Below are 21,296 nucleotides of genomic sequence, written 5' to 3' on the forward strand. Positions count from 1 at the left end.
GGTACTCAAGTGGGAGGCAAAATCACTGTTGCAGGCCGTTAGTAGCATTTAATTTACAGACCCTGGATTACTTTTATCATCACTTTACTAAGGACTTAAAAGAAAATTAAATACGACAATTGAGTGTGAGCCATTTTCACTATGTTTAAAGGACAGAGCACTTTAGCACTGGTTAGCAATTGTAAAGTGCAAAGAGACTCAAAAGCCAACACAAAGCAGCTGTGCAAACAGGAGGGTGAAAGCAAAAAGTTTGGGTATGACCCTGCAGAAAGGGCCAAGTCCATTAAACCTTCACCCTGTGTACGATGGAGTGCAATAGCTCTATATGTGTCTTTGTGTGACAGCAGCGGTGGATACAGACAGTGCTCTGAGTCCAGTGAGCTAACTTTCCTCATTTTGTGCCCGGGGAAAAATAGCTCTACTCTACATTGAGTAAAGATGCTGCATAAAACATCAAAGCAGTGTTGCGTCTCTCAAAAAGAAAAAATATTTGGCAAGGGAAGAAAGTGGAGGTAAGAGGGGTGAGTGGGAAGGAGAAGTTGGAGAAATAGGCAACTCTTTCGTCCAAAAATAAAAGAAAAATGTGTTAGGAATTTAGGTGTGGCAATGCAAAAGAAGCATTAAAAACGTTGAAAGAGACACATATGATAAGCAATAAAATAACCCAAAACTTTACATTGATGGGACCATTGCAAGTCACCTTAGAGTTATAATGTAAGGTAAGGGGTACGTTATCCCACAGATGATGATGATTAAAATTATCATCACTATTGAAATTATTGTTATTATAATATTTATATTATTATGTTTATACTAGATACACTATCATACACATACATCATAATGCATATCAAGAGCATCCTTAAAAATAAAACCACACTTTTCTTCTTTGATAAACGCTTTCATTTTTACATTTTAATATAATGTAAAATAAATAAATATACATGCCACTTCCAGAATAATGCTTATCCTCTTGTAGCTCTTTATAACTTGGTAAAAATATGGCAGAACTTGCAGGGATGCCGCTTAATGTAAATATGAGTTCATCCTCAATGAAGTTATTAAGAGGGATGCACGCCTTCTTTACTGATTTGTTCATTTCATTTAAGGAAAGAGGTTTTGAAAAAATGGCAATAAAGAACTACTTAATTTTTATAAACCACTACAATATAAGTCTCCCTTTGATGTGCTTAGTGAGAGTTATCTCTTCGGACTGATACCTATTATACTTATATAAAGGTGAACATATGTACACCTACATATACAGAGCAACTTTTGCTAACAACGTATAAGTAGTAACTTAGCTAATAAAAAGGGCACGAGTGCAAATTGCTCCTCTACAGTAATATTACTATGATGGAGAATGCATGACAACACCCTGCACAAGTCGAAGTACCTCCTCCTCACCAATTATGCAAAATTTCGGGACACTTGCGTGAAATTACATGCAATTATGCTAGGTGTGTAAGAATATTTTTGCTAGCAAAGCACCAAAGCAAATAAAAAAAATAAAAAAAAATAAACTTTTTGCTGGCATCTTTCATGACTTTTCAAGGTGAGGCCATACATCTCATGCAAAATTTACATGAGAAACCAGCAAGAGATTGTTTGAAGCAGGATATGTCCAGTTTGAGAACCTAGGTCTTAGCTAAATATTTTCTACTTTAACTAGCCTTCCATGGGCAAAAATCACACAAAATCCCTCGATAGGCAAAATAGTGAAAATGTCCCATATTTCATGCAATGTCATATTTGAATATTTATGTACAATTATGTCTGCATTATGAAAATTATGCATGGCCTAAAACAGGAGGCATTCCAGTATGTTAAACATGACACCCAGCAGTGTTAGGATGCTAGATTGCCCATAAAAGCATACAAAATGTCCCATTCACCAAAGAGATAAATCAGGGTACATCTATATGTAATTCCATCTGGGATTCCATTAATTCTTACACTAGCTTTGCAAGGCAGCATATTTTATAAGCTAGTAGAGCATAATTTTTTCAGTATTTCCTGGAAGTTCACTCCCTGCATAGAAGAATATTTATGAAACCAAATGTCAAAATACAATTCACCAAACAGTAAAGTACTGATTCAAATATTAATTATTGTATCTTGGATTTGGGACCAGCTAGAAAAACAATTCAGCCCTCCTTTTTAATATTTATTAAAGGCCCAAATCAGTGGTGAAGTTCGTTTTTAATAAATATCTAGCACAATTAACTTTTAAAACATAACCTTTTCCCTGCCTGAAGCTCGTGGAGGCTAATTTACATTAGCTCTCCAGCTGTCAATTAAGTAATTTACCTTAATGAGGTGTGAAAGCTTCTCCCCGAGCAGGAACAATGGCCCGGGAGTGACGGGAAGACCAACTGATGTTGGCCAAGGAACCTAATTAACATACAAACGATTTGTTCTGTCCCAAGTAAATGTTAGGTGATGCCTGGAAAGGGCCTCCCTTTGTCTCCATAGTCAGGTTGGCACCAAACCCAGTGGGTGGAAAGCTACCCTCGGAACCGGTTTTGAACTACCACAGAGGTAGACACTGGTCATTACCCTGCCCACCTCTCTAGGTGGGTACACAGGCTCTGTACAAGAGAAGAAGTGTTACCCACTTACGGTTTTGGGAATAGGGTACACTGTGGGATTCTTTGTAGTAGGGCAAACATGAGATGCTGCAAAGGTATGTAGGGTTGCCCCTGGGTACTTTCACCCTACAGGTTAAGGAAGAACCAGGAGTCGTTCCACACACTAGCTGGTCCCAGGCATAAGTATAGCACATCAAGATACTGCTCTCTGCACACTCTCTGGAACTGCAGATGTTCAGAAGAGGACTGGACCCGATGTCTGTGGTCTGAGAGGAACCCTAAAGGACTCGACCTACACCCCCTTGTGCCCACGATAAAGAAGTGAATTCCAATGGTCAGTTGGGTGACCTGTGTGGCTACAGGGACACAACAATCTGCAAGAGGCATTTCCCCTGAATTGTCCACCTGGCAGCTGCAAGTAAACCTGTGATTGTTTGTTCTCCAGAAGAAAGTTTGGAAACTTTTCCTCCAGACCTGCAGTCACATTCATCGGGAACAGTATCTGACCGATGGTTCCACGGCGTCAGATTGGATTTCAGCTTCATCCAGACCAAAGACCTCTGCACCACCAGAAAAAGTGACAGCCCCATTCTTCAGTGAGATTTTGAAACTTTTCAGAAAAGATATCTCAAAAGCAGGACCCGGCCTTCAGTTCCATGATGATGGCTGCAGTTTCAACATTTGGGACACAATATGTTTTCTAGACAATAATTTGTCAACACTATTTTAGTACCATTCAACCTATTTAGATCACCGCTTTGAGTCCTAATTTATACTTTCCTAATGTTGTTTTATTTCTAATTGTATGTCTTTTGGGGAGTTAAAGAAGTATAGCTTTCATTCTTCACCAAGCCTTACATTTGCAAATCTTATCCGGGTATTTATGATGTTTTCATACTTGAATATTGATTAAATGATAGTGGATATGATGTTTTGATAGCTGTATGTTGTCTGGAGCTGAGAATTCTCTCAAAGCACAGATATCAAGTAGTGCCTAGATTATGAATTTTGCAAATTGCAAACTTAAAAGAGATTTCAGAAGCAGTTTTAGCTAAGACTCATTGGCAGTTAAGGACCCAATTATGTCTTTCAAACAAGCTGCACTTCTCAAGAAAAACGTATTAAAAAGGACACCATCCTTTAGAAGTTCTTTAAGAAGACGGGTATGGTTATATGTGATAAAAGAGGGAAACATTTCGTTACATTTTTTACTATGAATGCTATATTCAAAGCATCCGTATATCATATTTCAGAAAAGAATGAGACCACATTGACTATGAATGTATACTGTAAATATATATATCACATACCGAAATACTTTGAAGCAATCAAAAACACTTAGTAGATCTTTCCAAGTATCACTACCTCTTTCATAATCACAGTGAGGCAACTTTTCCCAGTAACTGATTTAATTTGCAGAGTTGCACAATCACAGAGTCTCTATTTTTACCTATAAAAGGGAATTTCCTCGCCACAATAACCAACAGTTATGCCTACCTTTCTTAGTGCCTTTACAGTGAGATGTTACATTTTGTGATAGTAGATGGAAATGAATTACACCACGTTCAGTTTCTCCATGCAGAAAATATGTTCAAGCAAGGATTGAGCTTTTTTATTGACTGCAGTTTCTAAGAACTCTTATGCACGCATTAATAGTTTTTGTACAATACAATTCTCCTTTACAGTTCAATTACTTTAATTTCAAAATTAATTATGAATTTCTCAGCCTGAGTATTCTGTGAGTACCGTTGTTTTCAATGCTTATGCCTTAAAAAAAGCTTTGAGACCAATGCATGTGAGTTAGCATGTCTTAATCATAGACAGGAAACAAGAACTTCCCATTAGGACAGGAATACCCTTCAATCACTGCTTTAGATGTGCATGCAGATGGCGGTGAGAGGCAAGATGGCGGTCGTTTGAGACCGTAGCAGAGTGCAGCCCCACAAGAGAGCTTCATTCAGTAATGTGGAAATAGAGATGGGATGCAGCGATGACCCCAGAAAGCCGATATGAGGAGATATTAAGCACCCCTAAGAGTTGTGGATACTATCTGTGCCTAATAGGGGTGCTAGTTGGCCTGGTGGTGCTGAGGCGTTTTTCCACGGAGATCGCCAAGGTCTACACTTACTGGGATAGCACTCTCGCTAAGAGAAGAAGCGAGCCAGAGGCGGAGAGGATGGGAGCCAAGGCAGCAGGAGCGGCTGCCAAAGCAAGGGAGGAGCGACTGGGATTGCGGGGCCAGTATGAAACAGGAGACGCCGGTGAGAAAATGCCGGCACCAGCGTCAGTGCTGACCTCGCCGATGCAGACTCCCGGGCGGGGAGGCCGCACGCAGCCAGTGGACCCAGGCCAGAGAGAAAAGGAAATGGCGGGGCAGTAGGGAAGAATCGACTGGCCGGCCCATCAGTGGTTGACCTAATGAGAGGTCCCGCGGGGAAAGTAGCTCCTGGTCACAGTGAGATCTGCCAGGACAATGCACATGGGCAGATCGGGCAGAGCCAGGAGCGGGGCTCTGAGAAAGGGAGAAAAGATGGAAAAGGACCCCCAACACGAACACAGACACGCAGGGAAATAAGCTGGAAGAGCCTAAAGGTAGGCTGGGAGACATTCCCCAGGTGATAGTAATGACCAGTGAGGGGGGGAGAACATTGGGAATATTTTAGATGCCGGCCCTAACACAATAGTTCTTGTTGAGAACCCAGGAGATGCTAATGTGGGCACCGGAGGGCAGGGTCCCTTGCAGAACAATATAATTAATACAGTAACAACCCCATCCCAGGATTATCAGATAATGATTACCCCCAAACAGTTGAGCTTTCTTGAGCAGGCTGTATGAATAATGGGAGTATGTAAAAGGACCTTGGAGATGGAAAAGAGTCGGACAAGGAACCTAGCGATTATTTTTTCTCACTGTCAGATGGGGGTGAATGGTCAGAGGATCTTTCAGATATCTCCACAGACCTGACCAATAGTGATGTGGATGAGGCAGCTGGTGGTAAAGTTAAAACAGTCTTGAAAAGAAAAAAAAGTCAGGAACTAAGGATCTTATGTGGGACTATACTCCTACAAATCAACTTGCAGGCCAGCTGTCTAGAGGACATCAAGCCTTGGATCAGGGGGGCCTACCCCCCTGAACCTTGAAGCAATATTCCAAGCAATAGCACTGCACCGGGATGAGACAAGGAAGGACGGACGGAAGGCCCAAGCTGCAATGCAAAAGGTGCCGGAGTGATTCGTAAATTGACTAAAACCTGCAGGGCTTTTGGGGAGAGATTGACTGACTTGGAAACAAGAGTTGTGGCAACTGAAGCGGATCTAACTGCGAACCAGACACTTATAAAACCTCATGAGGCTCAATTAGTTGATGTGCAATGGAAGCTCGAAGAGCAGGAGAACCGCCAGAGGAGGAATAACCTGAGGGTGCTTGGGGTTCCTGAGGAGGATGAAGGGGCGGATGTCCGCTCGTTCATTGTGAAACTATTTAGAGCTTCACTCCCAGAACTTACAGACTGGAACTGGGACAGAGAGGTGCAGCGTGCTCACTGTGTTCCTTTTGTGCAGAAGCAGCCTGTGAGAACAGGTGCTTTGCCACAAGCTATTTTGGTTTACTTTGGCATTTTTTTGCTACGCCAAGCGATTTTTGAAAAGGCACGGCCAGAAGCAAAGAGAACTTGGAATGAGGTGTCCTATTTTGTTCGGCCAGATTTTTGCCGCTCCACCGTCGAAAGGCGGTGGAGGCTGCGGCAGCTGATAAAACCATTTCAAGACAGAAATACACAGGCCTATCTGAACAATCCAGCAAGACTCAAAGTAATATGGAGGGGTGACACCATTTTTTTCCAGAGGTCAAAGCAAAAGAATATCTGGACAGTTTGAAGGGTTAGAATGTAGATTTATGGTTGAATCGGAGTAGAGGAGGAATATAAACTGTGGGTTATTATAGGAATTGCTTGGGGTGTTTTGGAGTGAGGTTTTGGGGTCCTTGGTGGTCCATGGTGGTCGGATAGGAAAACAGAATCTCTTTGTAAAAAAAAAAAAAAAACTTATGGGTTAATCTAGGGCTCTCTGGGCTGCATGATGCATCCATTATGCACAGACCTTGGTCTGAGCGCCTTTTGTGGGGGGTGCGGGGTGAGAGGATGGATGGGGGGAGAAGGGAAGGGGTGGGGGAGAGTGGGGGGTTGGTAGGGTGGTGGTGGGTCACGGGGAGAAAAACATATCCAGGATTGAGGTCACAAATTGTATATTATTTAAAGTAGGAGAGAACATGCAGGTCATTTTACTTATGATGGTAGAGGAAGGAGAGAGAAGGATGGGATTATATGGAGGTTTGGAAATTGAAACCAGGTGGGGAGGTTAAATATTTGTTCTTTGAATGTAGCAGGATTAAATGATAGGGCAAAAAGGGTGAGCTTATCGGAATTTGTGAGAACAAACAATATTGATTTAATAACCTTACAAGAATCCCATATTCCATAGGGGAAGAAGGAGCTGCTGGGTATCAGAGGATATAATCTATTAGCATGCACTTCCCAAACCTCAAATATGCGGGGAGTGGCTATACTAGCTAAGATCAATTGGGGTTTGGCTAAGCAAAAGGCAGCGGACACATTGGGGAGGTGGGTTATTGTAGAACTAGAGGCAGGACTCACCTTATGTTCAATCTATGGGTCAAACCAGGATGACCCTCAGATATTTGAAGATTTGGAGCTGGAGATCCCATCTCGCTCTAGCCCGCTAATTGTGTGTGGCGATTTTAATATTTCACTTGACTCTAGACAAGGACCACATAGTCAAGGGGTGTATCATGGTCCAAAGCCCAGAGTTTACAGACCACTAGCCTCTCTTAATAATAGTCATGGGTTAATGGATGCCTGGCATTAAATAATTCAAATAATGCAGGCTACACATACTATTCATGTCCGTACAGGTAGTACATTTGGATTGATTATTTTTTCTGTACAAGAGATGTATTAAGGGTATCAAGCATTAAGAAACTTCCGAAGGTGATCTCAGACCCTTGGAGATGGAAAATGCAAACTTTAGGAGAACCTAGAGGAAATGGACACTGGATAGAAAACTATTGGTAAAAAGTGATTAAATTGAACATATCAAGAATTGGTCACAGGAATTCTTCGATATGAATAGATATAGTGCCGGCAGGGGAACGGTCTGGGATTCTATTAAAGCTGGTCTCGGGGGGGGGGGGGAAACCATTAGTTTTGTGGCAAAGGCTAGAACATCACGGAGGAGTAGGAATCAACAGCTAATGCGGGAGTTAGCAGAGACGGAAGAGAAGCACGTCTCCTTAATAGAACAGGGGTTTGAGGGGGGTCAAATTCAGGTCAAAGCTATGTATAATGAACCAAAAACCCGGGTACAAATAATGGAGAGGGAGTCTAGTAATATTGCAGTGACCAGGGGGACGAGGCAAGGTTGTCCCTGTTCTCACATTTTATTCGCTATGTGTATTAACCCTCTCTTGGCGAAATTTCTACAATCCGAGAAGATTAAGCCAGTAATAACTAGGGGATATGAGACAAAAGTCCTGGCTTATGCCGATGACCTGGCTATATTAACCACGGATCCAGCAGAGGCAATCGAGGAAATTACTCAGATAGCAGATGGTTTTGGGACTCTTTCAGGTTATGCTATGAATGAAAGGAAGACCATTGTGGTATGTACAGGAAACATGGATTTTAATGACTCTAGACGCGCAGAGTCTGTAGTCTATTTGGGGGTCTGAGTCAGCGCTAAAGTGAATGATATCATTAAAGTGAATTTTGATCCTTTCATTAAATCCATAGCTAAGGAACTAAAGAGAGGTAATGGGTTACATATTTCTATTATAGGAAGAAGGAATTATTTGAAAATGACAGTGTTGCCTAAAATACTTTATTTGTTCCGCTCAATACCTTTGGTCGTGGATAGTCATGTATTGAAAATCTTAGACTCTATTTTTTCTAATTTATTTGGCAGTATGGGAAAGTGAGGAGAGCACTTAAATTTGTATCCCTCCCGCAATGTAGAGGAGGGCTTACAGCCCCAAATATTTAATTTTATTATTGGTCGGCCCCTCTTCAACAGATGACCTCCTTGTTTTATGGAGATAGATACAACGAACTGGAGGAAGATCCAAGAAGGCCTACAGTATATGAACTTGCTCTTGGGGAGGAGGCCTGTTATTAAGATAAACAGAGCCGAGCTATTACAAAAAAGTTTGTTTTAAAGTAATAAATAGTGCATGTAGAATCTAGAAGCAAGTCTCAAACTGTATGAGGATTCCTAGAGTCTGTAGGTATAACCCCCTGTGGCACTCTTCGTTATTTCCTCAACAGGTGTATGATGATATGGGGAGAAGATGGGAAGAGCTGTGGGTTGCCACGATCGGGGACCTTTATGGGGGTCACAAGTGTTGCAATTCTCACAGCTTCAGAGTGATTTTGGAATCCCAGCAAGTCATTATTTCAAATTTTTACAGATTAGGAGTATTTTAAAAATCTGCAGTTATACGATGAATTTAGAAAGGATACCTCTGCTAGTAGCTATCACCAGGAGATCAAATAAAATCAGGGATACCTACAGTTTACTACTGGAAAAACTGCCAGATGATTTGGAAAAACATGAGACATCTTGGGTAGTGAAATTGGACAACCCCGACGTGGATATATACATGAGCTTATCCCTATCAGCTAAGCTATTTCTATCCACTAATTTAAAGGCACAACTCTACAAAACAATTTTTATTCTATATTTTACACCCTCTACGTTATTTTTGTGGGGAAAAAGGCAGGATGATAAATGTCCTAGATGTGGGGTAGGTCCAGCAACCTTGATACATATGTTCTGTGATTGTACCAAATTAAGTGTATTGAAAAAGGGGTTGCTTGATTTCTGGGAGAAACTGTTTGGTTTTAGATTTGAACTGACCCCCACACTGCTGATGTTAGGATGTGACTATTTAACTGATAACATCAGATGTCAACCGATCCTTTTATGGCACCGTATCTGGAATAAACCGCAATGCCATTTAACCCGTTCACTAATATCTGACTGTTTATCCTTGGATTGTTGGAGCAAAATTCCCTGTCTCTTGTATGTCTCCAATTTTCTAAAGGATTTGAATTGCACATCTTACTTCTCTGAGCCCACCTCAACATCAGATATTTCTAGGAGTGCACTGAAAAATCTCTGTTTAAACTATCTCAGAGATTTGCGGCTTTCTCAAGAAGTAAATAAACCAACTAATGTGCAAATTTTAATGGTCCAGACCACTTTTGGTATTCAACCACATTTAACTTTTTTTCCTATCCAACTATGAAAAGTTTGTCTTAACCAGGTTTCGTTTTAATTCCTTCTTTCGTCTTGTTACCTTCCCCACTGAAGCAAACTGGTCCCATGATTTGATTAAATGCCCGTGTAATGGGATATCATCTCAGTCTACATTACATGTAACTTTGTTCTGCCGATACTACGAACAACCTCGCAAGCGCTGGATTATCCCCCTTCTTCGTGCAATGGGCCTGAGAACTTGTCGCCCAGCTTATCTGGCCTTGCAGTCGTTAGACTCACAAAATGTCGCTAAATGTGTAGCTTGTTTTTTGAAATCATGTTTGAAAATTTGTTGTACAGTTGAGCTACCATCCTCATGATTTTATACCTTTCTGTACACACTGTCATAATTGTTTTTATCCATAGTTTTTATAGTCAATCAGTTTTTATCTGTATTATATACTGCGATTTAAACATATATTGTAATTATGATGTACTTTTTATGATTTGCAAAGTGCTAATCGAATAAAAGCTTTGACACTGAAACTGATAGCTCTCTGGCCCTAAATTCTGCACATGGGTACTGTCTATTTCTGGGGACAGCAGTATTTAGAATTATGCTAGCTGCTAGGTGGAAAGATGCAGAACCTCCATCATTTCAGATGTGGCTTGCTAGACTGCTCGGGATTTATAACCAAAAGAAGGCTCTATATGCCTGTAGGGGAAGACAGGCTAGAATCCTGGGGAGGAAAAGCTGGGCTCTTATTGCTGAATGGAACAGAGGAATGAGGGAGCTGCTACAAGAAGATATGTCCACAAGGGTTGTAATGTAAATTATGTTTGGGTAACTATTTTCCGATATGCTCTATGTGTTATGCACCTTATGAACTGTTTACAAAATGGTCTTAAGCATTAGATTGTACAGATTGATCAATACCATTAAGACCTTAGGGGTGACCCCTTCTCTCTCCTATTTTCTTTTTCTTTTTGGGGTTCCCGTTGTTTACCCACTTTGTATAAACTTTTATGAACTATCTACTTTAATTTTATCCCCAGTTAAAGTATATATCTACTAAATGACCTGTGCAATTTGTATCATGATTAAGTAATAACTAAATTCTGTGTAATATGATGGTCCTGGATTTGAAATGAAAAAAATATATTTTTTTTTAAAGGACAGTAAACAAATACTCACGGAAAAAACTTTCTGAGTTGCTGCATGCATTTTGACGGTTATTTGATTTAGGTTTCTCCGTGCTAATAGAAATTCCCGAGTTGCTTAACTACGTAACGCTCACAAGTCAATAGCCAATAGTTTGTAGCCGAGTGTTGAGCAAGTATTGAACAAGTTTACAATATCATATCAGTACATGTTACATCTAAATTATGTATGACCGGGGCTGGTTTAACTGCTGCCATTTTCTTTATAAGACTGACAAACAATTGGCAATCACAAATATCCTCAACTCACTCAAAAAGTTCTAAGTTACTACAAAAACGTAAATGCTAAATGCTTCATCATGCTCACCTGTGTTGACACCACCTGTGAATATCCATGCTCCGGTTGTCATGGCAGCTTTTATTAAGCCTTTGCCGAAGACTTGCTTGAGCTTTGGTTGAAGTTCAAAGTTCTGTAGGCCTCCATGCACAGAGATGAGAAGCTTGGGCAACTCTAATTGCCACTCCTTGGTCATAAGGTGCAGAAGGAGGTCAGGCTTTGTGTCAAAGGAGACACGAACATACTGCGCACAGAGAAGTGTTCAGAAGAAAAGAAACAGGAATGGTTAAAATAATGTATCTGATTCTATAAAGCAGTGATCTTGAAAAAGCAGATTACAGCATATGAAGCCCTCAAAGAAATAGCAAAGTGGGCATAGAAAATCAATATCCTTTTTTGATACAACAAACATCAAACCTTAAATGTACACGTTACTGTTAAAACACAACCAATCAATAGTTTACATATATATTTCGATGCATGTCCATGAGTCCTCCTATTGTAAGATGGCTGCTAATAAATATGACCTTTTTCTAAGCACGAGTGTTCTTATTTGATGATCCCTCATGGCCAAGGAAGTTTACTAGCCAGTACAGGAAGTAGTTTTGTACATGGGAACTGAATTTGTACTGACATTTCAGTGTACTTCCTATAATTGTAAAATGTGGGGGGTTAGCAGTGATTTACTTCCCTTCTATGGTCAGAATGGAACTTCGTTTTACCAAGCTAGCCATCTTTGCTACGTTTACGTTGGGCTTACTATACCTAAATGCTCATATTACATATATAAATTGAAATTTCCATATAAAATTACAGCTCTTACCAATACATAATTAGTTATTACAATATATCATTTGATGGCTGTCAAATCTATTAGCTGAACATTTTTTGGACTCTTTTTCAGTATTATAACTCTCCCAACTTATCATTGGCACAAGTGTTAATAAACAATGTTCTTTGGATGTTATAAGTCCTATGGGGAAAATTCGGATTTTATTCACTCCTATTGACCACTTTAGGGTCCCATTTTAGATTACACTACCATCTCATGTTTAACAAATAATATTAATGCCTGATATCATTTGATATAATTATCACATGCAAATGTTGAAAAATGTCTCACTGCCCTACTGTACTATTGCTCAATCTGAATGAACGACAGATAACTGTGTGTAAGGTTACCATACCTCTGGGTAGTCTATTGTACCTATGGATAGATTTAAGAGGAAGGTAAATGGTTTACCCCTGACCTGAACACAGAAAAACACACGAATACAACTTCATCTAAAAATGCATAGGGAATCTAATCGCAACAACAAAGATACCTTGTGAGGGAAGGCTACAGCCTTCTAACAAAATAGTGCAAAAATGACAATGTATATGGACATAATACTACATTTCTCAAAAGATGACTGAGAGAGCACTAAAACCTGTTCTGAGCTTCATGTTCTTAGTATAAACACTGCTACCTCCGTACTACCAATACATCTACATAACTCGGGTTGATTATTTCCATTCAACTATTCTAGCATTAAGAGCATCTTTAACTGGATCCTCTTATATATTTGAGGTTCGACTACTGTAAGACAGTTTATCTAGGTCCTTCAAAATTCTTGAACCACAGTTACAGCTTACACACCTCTGATGCCAGTATCATTTGAAAATGTAAAACCTGAGCTCTCATTTTCTGCTCACTGGCAGCTATGTATTGCTACAGATCAAGAATGCATAAATCACACGCTTCAAAATATGCATAGTTGACAAAGTTCTTAGCAGTACATGACCATCGATCTTGGGTGCTCCTACCCTGGTTACCACAGCATGTCTCTGTCCCTTTTTTCTCATTTTTAGGTCGAAGCCTAACAGACAGTGCAGCTTTCTGGTTTGCTAACAACATCTTGGAGACATTCGGAAACCTTCCCTGGTAATGCATTCCGATTGTTTACCAATGGCTTTGTGGTGTGTAGTTCATATTTTCTTGCTTTCTATTAGCTGGTTCTATTTGTTTTGGACTGTCCAGCTCGTGTTCGTCCCTCCCCTTGCCCAACCCCTATTAAATGTATTCATCCAACAGTGCTCAATTTCTGTAAACATGATTTTAGATCTTGTCACATTTGCTGTGCATTCAAAGATAGAGATCAGATATGAGGCTCTTTCTTCCAGGGAGCTTGGTGTTTGCTTTTCTTTCTCTGACTTTAAAGTGACAGGATTTATGTGACAATCATGTTTGCTCTTGGGAGTGCTTGAGGAAGACTTTACAATGTTATTTCTTTCTAGCACACAACAAAATGTAAATGTCTGTAATGAACTGTGCAGATATTTCAGAATTAGAAAAGCCCAAATAAAGCACATTTTTAGTAAATCTGAAGTGTGATGGAAACAAATATTTTAAAATGATCAAAACAAATCAATACATTAGGTGATGACATTTCCACACATTATCATTTATGCACTGCATACTTTTATTAGTGAAACCGTATGTCTGTGCAAATGTTGATTTCAATTGAAGATGTATTGTCTGTGATGGAAGTGTACTACCATACCATGCATATGCCACTCCACTCTACTCTGCACCTCTCCACTCCACTGCACTTTACTCTGCACCACTCCACTGTACACCGCACCACTGCACTCTTCGCTACTGCACTCTACTCCACTCTGCACTACTCCAATCTACACCACTGCACTCTAAGCCACTGTACTCTGCACCACTGCATTCTTCACTATTGCACTCTTCGCCACTCCAGTCTAGGATACTCCAATCTACTCTGCACAAATCGACTCCACTTCACTCCACTCTATGGCACTCTGCAACATTTTACTCTATGCCACTACACTCTTGGCCAATACACTCTACGCCAATGCACACTAATCTGCACCTCTTCACTTTACGCCCCTGCACTCCATGCCAATCGACTGCAAGCCACTCTAACTTACTCTGCCCAACTGCACTCAATGCCACTGCACTCTACGCCACTTTAAGCCATTACTCTACACCACTCTACACCACTGCACTCTACACTGCACCACTCCTCTACGCCATCTCACTCTACAATGCACCACTCCACACAATGCCACAGTACTCTATGCCACTGCACTTTATGACACAGTGCTTGACCTCACGCCACTGCACTCTAAGCAACTCTAATCTATGCCAATGCACTCTATGACATTCTTCACCATTCCACTCTATGACACTCCATGCAATTCTCCTCTACGCCACTACCTTTTATCATGCTGAACAGCAGCCACAGTGGTGTATAACATGGCTAAGAAACATTGGCAAAGCCAACAGCTCTTGCATAGGTGAAACCTATTGGCTTTGCCAATGCTTGTTCTGCGCAGAATATAACCATGAGAATCATGTGTACAGTCAAGGCCTCTGTCAAGACGTCTCTCTCAGATATGGGCTCTGTAGTCTAGAGGGCACACTAAGCGCACCCTTCTTTGTTAGGAGTGACTACGATCTGGACTGGTGAAATGCTGGCAGTCGGGGCAATAGGGGGTGTTCACCTTTGTCTTGTTACTTTCACAGCAAAACTGGCTGTAAAAGAAGGGTTTTGCCAGTCGCTTCACTCAGGTCATTTGCTCCATTCATATGAGGAATGGATGGTGCAGATATGTGTGTGTGGTGAGTGTGGGTGTGGGTGTGTGTATATATATGCATGTGAGAGTGCATGTGTGTGTGTATGAGAGAAAGAAACTACAAGGGCACAGGAATCCTTTTTGGGTCTCCTGTGTAAGAGTGTTTCACAAGATGGACGATGGAGAGAGCTAGCCAGACAGGCATATAGAGTGGAGATAGCCCTTAGAGCATTCCTGAGGGCCTTTAAAGCGGATTGGGTTCCTGTAGAAGGTAGGAGGAAGGGAGAAGCTCTTCTGAGATGGAAGTCCCTGTCCCCTTTCTGCACGATTCTTCTTCATCGATGCACACAGAGAGGCTTTGTATCAGCAAGGAGAGGGAAGCCCTGCTCTTGTGTCATTTGTTTTGCAAACACTAACCTCCACCATCTTTTCTACCTAACCTGCTTGGTTATTCCATAAGGCCTCCCGACATCCCCAAAAAGGCAACCATCTAGGCCTGCCCCACACACGAAGAGCGGCATCTCCCTCAATAGACACGCAGTTGTCCCTATGCAAATGTTGACAATGAATGTTGCGCAATGATAAACACTATTGACTGATATATAACCTGTACGATAACTGTAAAATCCAATAAAAAGGTTTACAAAAAAAAAATATACCAAAAAAAAATGTGTCTACCTAATCTGCTGAACAGCTGCATGCACCTGAGTTACTGGGTGTTAAATGAAACCCACTGCTCTGTGGGAATACATGGTAGAGCCCACAGGCTGCAGTGGTTTGAGGAGGATTTCGGAGTTTCAGGGCTTATATTGCTGAGAACTTGCCCCTTCCAGGTCAGGAACAGGCATGAACGCCTGCTAAATCCTGCTCGAAGGGCTGATTAGGAGTAGACTTGAAAGAATGAGCTATACCCGTAAAGCAAAGGGTAGTGGGGGCATTCATTCAGTGAATGCCCAGAGGAGCTGGTGGCCTCATCCATGAAGACAAGAGAACCAGAGGAGAAAGCTAGCCATGTCCAAACACAAATACCCAACATTGTTGGTATTTGTCCAGACAGTAACGTTGCGTGTATCCTATACTATGCAGTGAGACTGATAGTAACATGCTTAGCTGTTGATGGCTACAGGTCACTATGAATTAAATAAATTACCATAGCTTTGTTGGAGTGCCCTCCTCCTTGGAATTCAATGGTCCCAAAGGCGTCGGTGGGGCTGAGCTGGGTGTGCTTGCTGACAGACCACTTCTCCGACTGGATGTCATTTCGATGAAGCCTGCCTTCATTCTTCTCATTCTGGATGATGGTGATACTTGGAGTCAGCCCAACATGCTGGCCTATCAGGCGCCCGCAGCAACACCTGCGGAATCAGAGAAGAGAATGACGCGCATTTATTTCTTCGGGTGAGACGGGAACATGCTGTACGTCACGACAATCCACTGTGCAGGTTTCAAGCGCTCATGGTGCTTGCAACTTTTAACTTCGTTGCTACTGTATTATTAACACATTCACATAGTGCTCAAATCTTGGCACTCACACTACTACAAGTATACGGGCTTCAATTTGAAAATCATTTTGTCTTGAAAGTATTTCACCCGTGTTTTTTAATACTGAAAAATTATAATGCTCTTAGGTTATGTATGAAACCCTGGAATAAAGAATACGTATAAAAAAATAATGTTCTCTATGTTTGAAGTAGAGGAATTCTTAATGCAACTTTCTTTTGTAACGACTTCACCAGTGGTACCATAAGCATTTTTTTAACAGAGTTTTATATGGCGCGTAATTGTCCCGAATCGGGTATCAGAGCACTTTACATAGCACCCGTTGCATTACATGAGGACACATTCATTTTTTTGCTAGGCACAGGGAGATTAACAGGCACATGCATCAAAAGAAAAAACTGCCCCTTTTCGAGAAGTATTTTTGCATTTGGGATGCATCATCATTAAGTAATCGCTAAATTGCGATTACTTAAATTGCGATTGCATTTAAGGAATCGCAAATTGAGATTGCTTAAATGCAATGCATTAAAGTAAAAAAATCAGCGATTTCGCTAATAGGGGGTGCATAATACCATGAAGTTGAACTTCATGGTAATCTGCAAAAACTTTGAAAAATTTACTTTTGTGCATTTTTCAAAGTTTCATGTTGCGCACACACATGTCCTCATACGGCATGTGTGTGCACAACATATGTGCACAGATCAATTTCAAGGGTGCAATAGAGTGTCCTTTTGACACCCTTGCACCCTGAAATTGCATGTGCAATTTGCGAGGACCTATTGGTACTCGCAAATTGCGCATGCAATTTCCCATTCATTCCTATGGGCCTGTTCGCTGAAAGAAACAGCTGTGAGGTCAGTTGCTTTTAATGTACAGAGATGACCACTGGGCTGGCGGTCATCTCTAAATTTGACAGACAGTGGTTTTGTCCTCTGCCGCCCTGAGGGATGGAGTACCATCTGTCAAATGCTAATTCATGCCCTTTTTGCGGTCTAAAGTATGACATGGTGTCCATTCCTGGAGGCAACATATTGAAATGAATGCATACAGGTGGAAGCCAGTCACACTGGGCTTCCAAAGATTAGCATTTGTACAACAGCGATTCCCAGAAGATAAGACTGTCAAATGTAACCATATATTTACTACAAAGAAAATTAGCAGCTTTAGAATTATATGAAAGAATTTGACATCAGGATTACACAGGAGCAAAGTTAGAAGCTATCTTTTACATAAATGGTAAAAAATGGATGAAAAAATCTCATAGCAGAAGTCACAAGGACAAAGAGACAAAGGGGTAGATGTAAAAACCATTTGTTTGGTTGCAACTGGCTTGATTCACAGAATTGGGCCGTTTGCAGCCAAAAAAAGGCATTTATAAATTGCACAAATGACAAACTGCGATTCTAGCGAATTACAGTTTGTTGTTTCCAACCAAAAATATACTTGCTATTTTGAAGGGGTATATTCAGGGCATTCCTTCTAAACAGGGAATCTGACTGGTAAGTGTTACAGTTTTGCAATCTAACTGCGGTCGCAAAGCATTTGTACTTCCACAGACCACTGCCTACTCTTACAAAATAAAAATGAAATATTCTGGGGGTTTTTAAACGCATCCCATACTCTTTTAAGAAAAAATTGATGCTTTTCAAAATAAAAATTATTTATTTGAAAACAATCATAGTTATGGTGGTTTGTTGACCTCAGTAGGCCACCGTGCCTGTGATGTCAGCAAATCCTTGTGGGTAAGACATTGAAACCTACCGCATTCATATTTATGAGGTAGGTCTATTTGTGACCCACTACAAATCACTAACTAGGTAAAACCACTTACCCTGCGCTCGCCGCATTGCCGAGTCGGCGATGCAGCGAGCGCAAGGTAAGTGGTTTTATTTTTTTTAAATTTAATTTGACCTATCCCGTTGTCTGTCGACTTCCTCTGCCCCACCCCACTTCTCTTACCTGTGCTGGCCACCACTGTATCCTAGCTTCCCTAAGCACAATGTCCTAAAGAGGTAACCCCACAAGACGCAGAGTGAGATTATTACATGGTAGAGAGGATCATCCCTCATCTGCCACATGACTTTAGTGAGAGTATGCACACGTTTGGCTGGGCAGAAATCTCAACTGAGACTCATGAACCATGCTTAATACACCCTGTGTAATCTGTTATTCATCAGATCGTTGGCTAATATTTTGACATCATCCCACACTGGATGAGAATAATTGGAGAGGAAGCTGGGTTGTGTACAATTTAACAAATCACAATCATTAACTGTCCACAACCCAGCTTTCAGGGTCAGACTTAGACACAAAAAAGTCCCAGGCACCAAAATAAAAGTGTTCCAATTACTGAATCAGATAGCTAAAAAGTGGGACACATTTGCAAATTGGGGTAGTCATGAACGAATGGCAGATGGGCTCTCTGAGACAGTTGGAAGGCATTCGGAAAGCCCGTTTGGATTAATTTCTGACCAACCACACCATAATGGGTCGGTCGAAAATGAATCCAAACAGAACATTACGGGCGGTCAGAACGGCTCCGATCGATGGTCAGAGCCATTTCCAACAGCATTGTAATCAGCTCCTAAGTGTTTTGCAAAGTTTGAAAGACAGCATGGATTTGGGCTTGCTGCAGGCATTGTTGTTTCAATATCAGAGAAATCAACAGAAAAAATCTGGCACAGCGGACCATAAAATGGCCCACAAATAGTAAAAGAATTGGCCCACACACTCATCTGTCAGACCAGTCCATCTGACACAGCCAGATTGCTCTATGGGCCAGTCTGACCTAGCCAACGTCCTTTCCTTTTACTCGTTGACTTCATGCTTGGCATAGACTACGTACAGCACTCCACTGAACGACTAGGTTTGTGCCCAAAAAATGCCAAATACATACATACATATATCAGTGTTAATAAAGCAGATTGAATGTATGAGGCACTGTATATGAACAATTGTTACTTACCTGTAAACAGGTGGTTCTCCAGTATTGGTGTCTTTCATAGATTCACATGCTTGAATATTCCCCGTCGTCAAAGTGGGAGCCCCACGGTAAATAAAATAACAATAACAACCCAATAAAATATGTATATAAAAACATATCACACAAATTCCAAACCAGAAATACTTATAAGCACCAGGTTAGCATTAACACATAGGAATACATAGGAGAAACAGAAACACCTTTATAACATATCCATGTCATTATGTTAGTCCAAACTACAGCCAATCAGGCGCAAGCACCCCTCTAGAACCTTCTCCTCAGAGGCTCAGGCCCTCAGATTTTCGACCGCACGTCGTGTGAAGGGAGTCACCCTGAGCTCTGCTCAGTTTTCTACTTTTCTTCTGGTTTCCAGTATTTCCACAATATCTTTAAGTAAGAAGTCTTTGTTTGGACCTTGTTCTTCTTGTGGGAAGTTGCGGCTCTTCTCTGAGGACCCTCACAAGAACTGCCTCTATCCAGACCATGAGGTAGGCAAATGTAAAATTTGCAGGACTTTTTCCACCAAGACCCTTAAGGATAGGGAGGGGCGTCTCCTCCTTTGGTTACAGAGGGTGAAAGACAAGGATTCACCTCTCTCTGACGCAGAAAGCCTTGTGTCAGGTACCTCAAAGGCCGCTTCAAAGCGTAGCAGTGTGCAGGAATTGCCATCTCCTTTTTTTTGAAGAAACTTTCACTCATGAAGGCTCCTGCGGTGTCTCCACCTCCTCCTGCTACGCCTACGCCCCCGAGATCTGACTCTCAGGTGTCTACGGCTTCTTCTAAGCATGCTTCGACCAAAACATGTGCAAAAACGTCGACGAGATCTGCCGTCTCCGGAACGTCGACGACGGCAGTGACGACGACTTCTGGTGGCTGCGTCGACGTCCTCTGTGTCGACGAAGGTATGCCTCAGCTTTAAAACTGTCTCGTCGACAATTCCTATTGCCTCGACGTCGAAGAAGGGCTTCTCGTCATCATCAGGCTCTTCGTCAATGAAGAATGTGATGAGTGCCTCCTCGTCGTCAGTTGCTCTGTCGATGAGTGCTCCATTGACGGCTGCTTCATCGACGACGGCCTCGTCTACGGCGGCTCAGTCGATGTCTGTGCTGTCGTCGTCGATGACTTCGACGACGACTTCGTCGAAGGTGGTGTCATCATCCTTCACATCTTTGCCTCTGGTGCCACTGTCTTCATCCGGGTCTGGCTCTTCCACTGTTGACCCTCTGCACCAACATCGCAAGGTGCCTTTTGACCAGCTCAATATTCCAAGTGACACGCAGCCTCTGTCACCCCTGTTTGCCACAGGTTCAGAACAGGACTCTGGTTCTGAGGAAGACGATGAGGATCAATTCCGGGCGGCACGTAGCCCTTCTGAGCTGGTCATAAAATGTCAGGACTATGGGGATGATCATGATGATTCATATTTCCAGGAGGAGGAACCTTCTACTCAGGTTCCTACAGCGACACTACCGCTTTCCCTCATTTCCAATCTCCAATATATGTTGGAGGATTACAACAGGCGTTTTCCGCCATCTCGCCATGGCTCTCCTCTGCCTACAGTGCCCGCAACTGCAGCAGCTCCTACTTCTGCTCCGCTGCCACAACCAGCAGCGCCATCTGCTTAGGCTACGACCTCTATTCAGGTGCATGCTACCGTGTACGCAGATGATGAGGATGATGCTCGCCCAGAGCGGGAGGAGGGCGAGGTTCAGAATGACGATGATGATGATGGCAATATGGCAGATTGGGACGATTATCAGATCCAGACAACGTCCCCGCCTCCTGCGACTCCAGAGGATTCCCCTCCTGTTGACATAGCCAGCTTTCACCAGATTATGGATAGAGCGGTGCTCCGCTTTAAACTTCC

The 21,296-nt window shown here is 41.8% G+C and overlaps 1 protein-coding gene across 4 annotated transcripts in view; it reads right to left on the reverse strand.

Annotated features, from left to right (window-relative positions):
• Positions 1–16,197, reverse strand: part of TRPM3 (transient receptor potential cation channel subfamily M member 3) — a 940,843-nt gene extending 924,646 nt beyond the window's left edge. For all 4 annotated transcript variants that reach the window (XM_078675756.1, XM_078675753.1, XM_078675754.1 and 1 more), the window contains exons 1-2: positions 16,097–16,197; positions 11,392–11,605 (exon numbers count right to left, since the gene is read on the reverse strand). In XM_078675756.1, coding sequence (XP_078531882.1) covers positions 11,392–11,605; positions 16,097–16,099 — 217 coding nt within the window. In that variant the 5' untranslated portion in view covers positions 16,100–16,197. The remainder of the gene's footprint in view (positions 1–11,391; positions 11,606–16,096) is intronic.
• Positions 16,198–21,296: the final 5,099 nt, after the last annotated feature.

Source organism: Lissotriton helveticus, chromosome 2_1 (assembly GCF_964261635.1).
Source record: "Lissotriton helveticus chromosome 2_1, aLisHel1.1, whole genome shotgun sequence".
Lineage (NCBI taxonomy): Eukaryota > Metazoa > Chordata > Amphibia > Caudata > Salamandridae > Lissotriton > Lissotriton helveticus.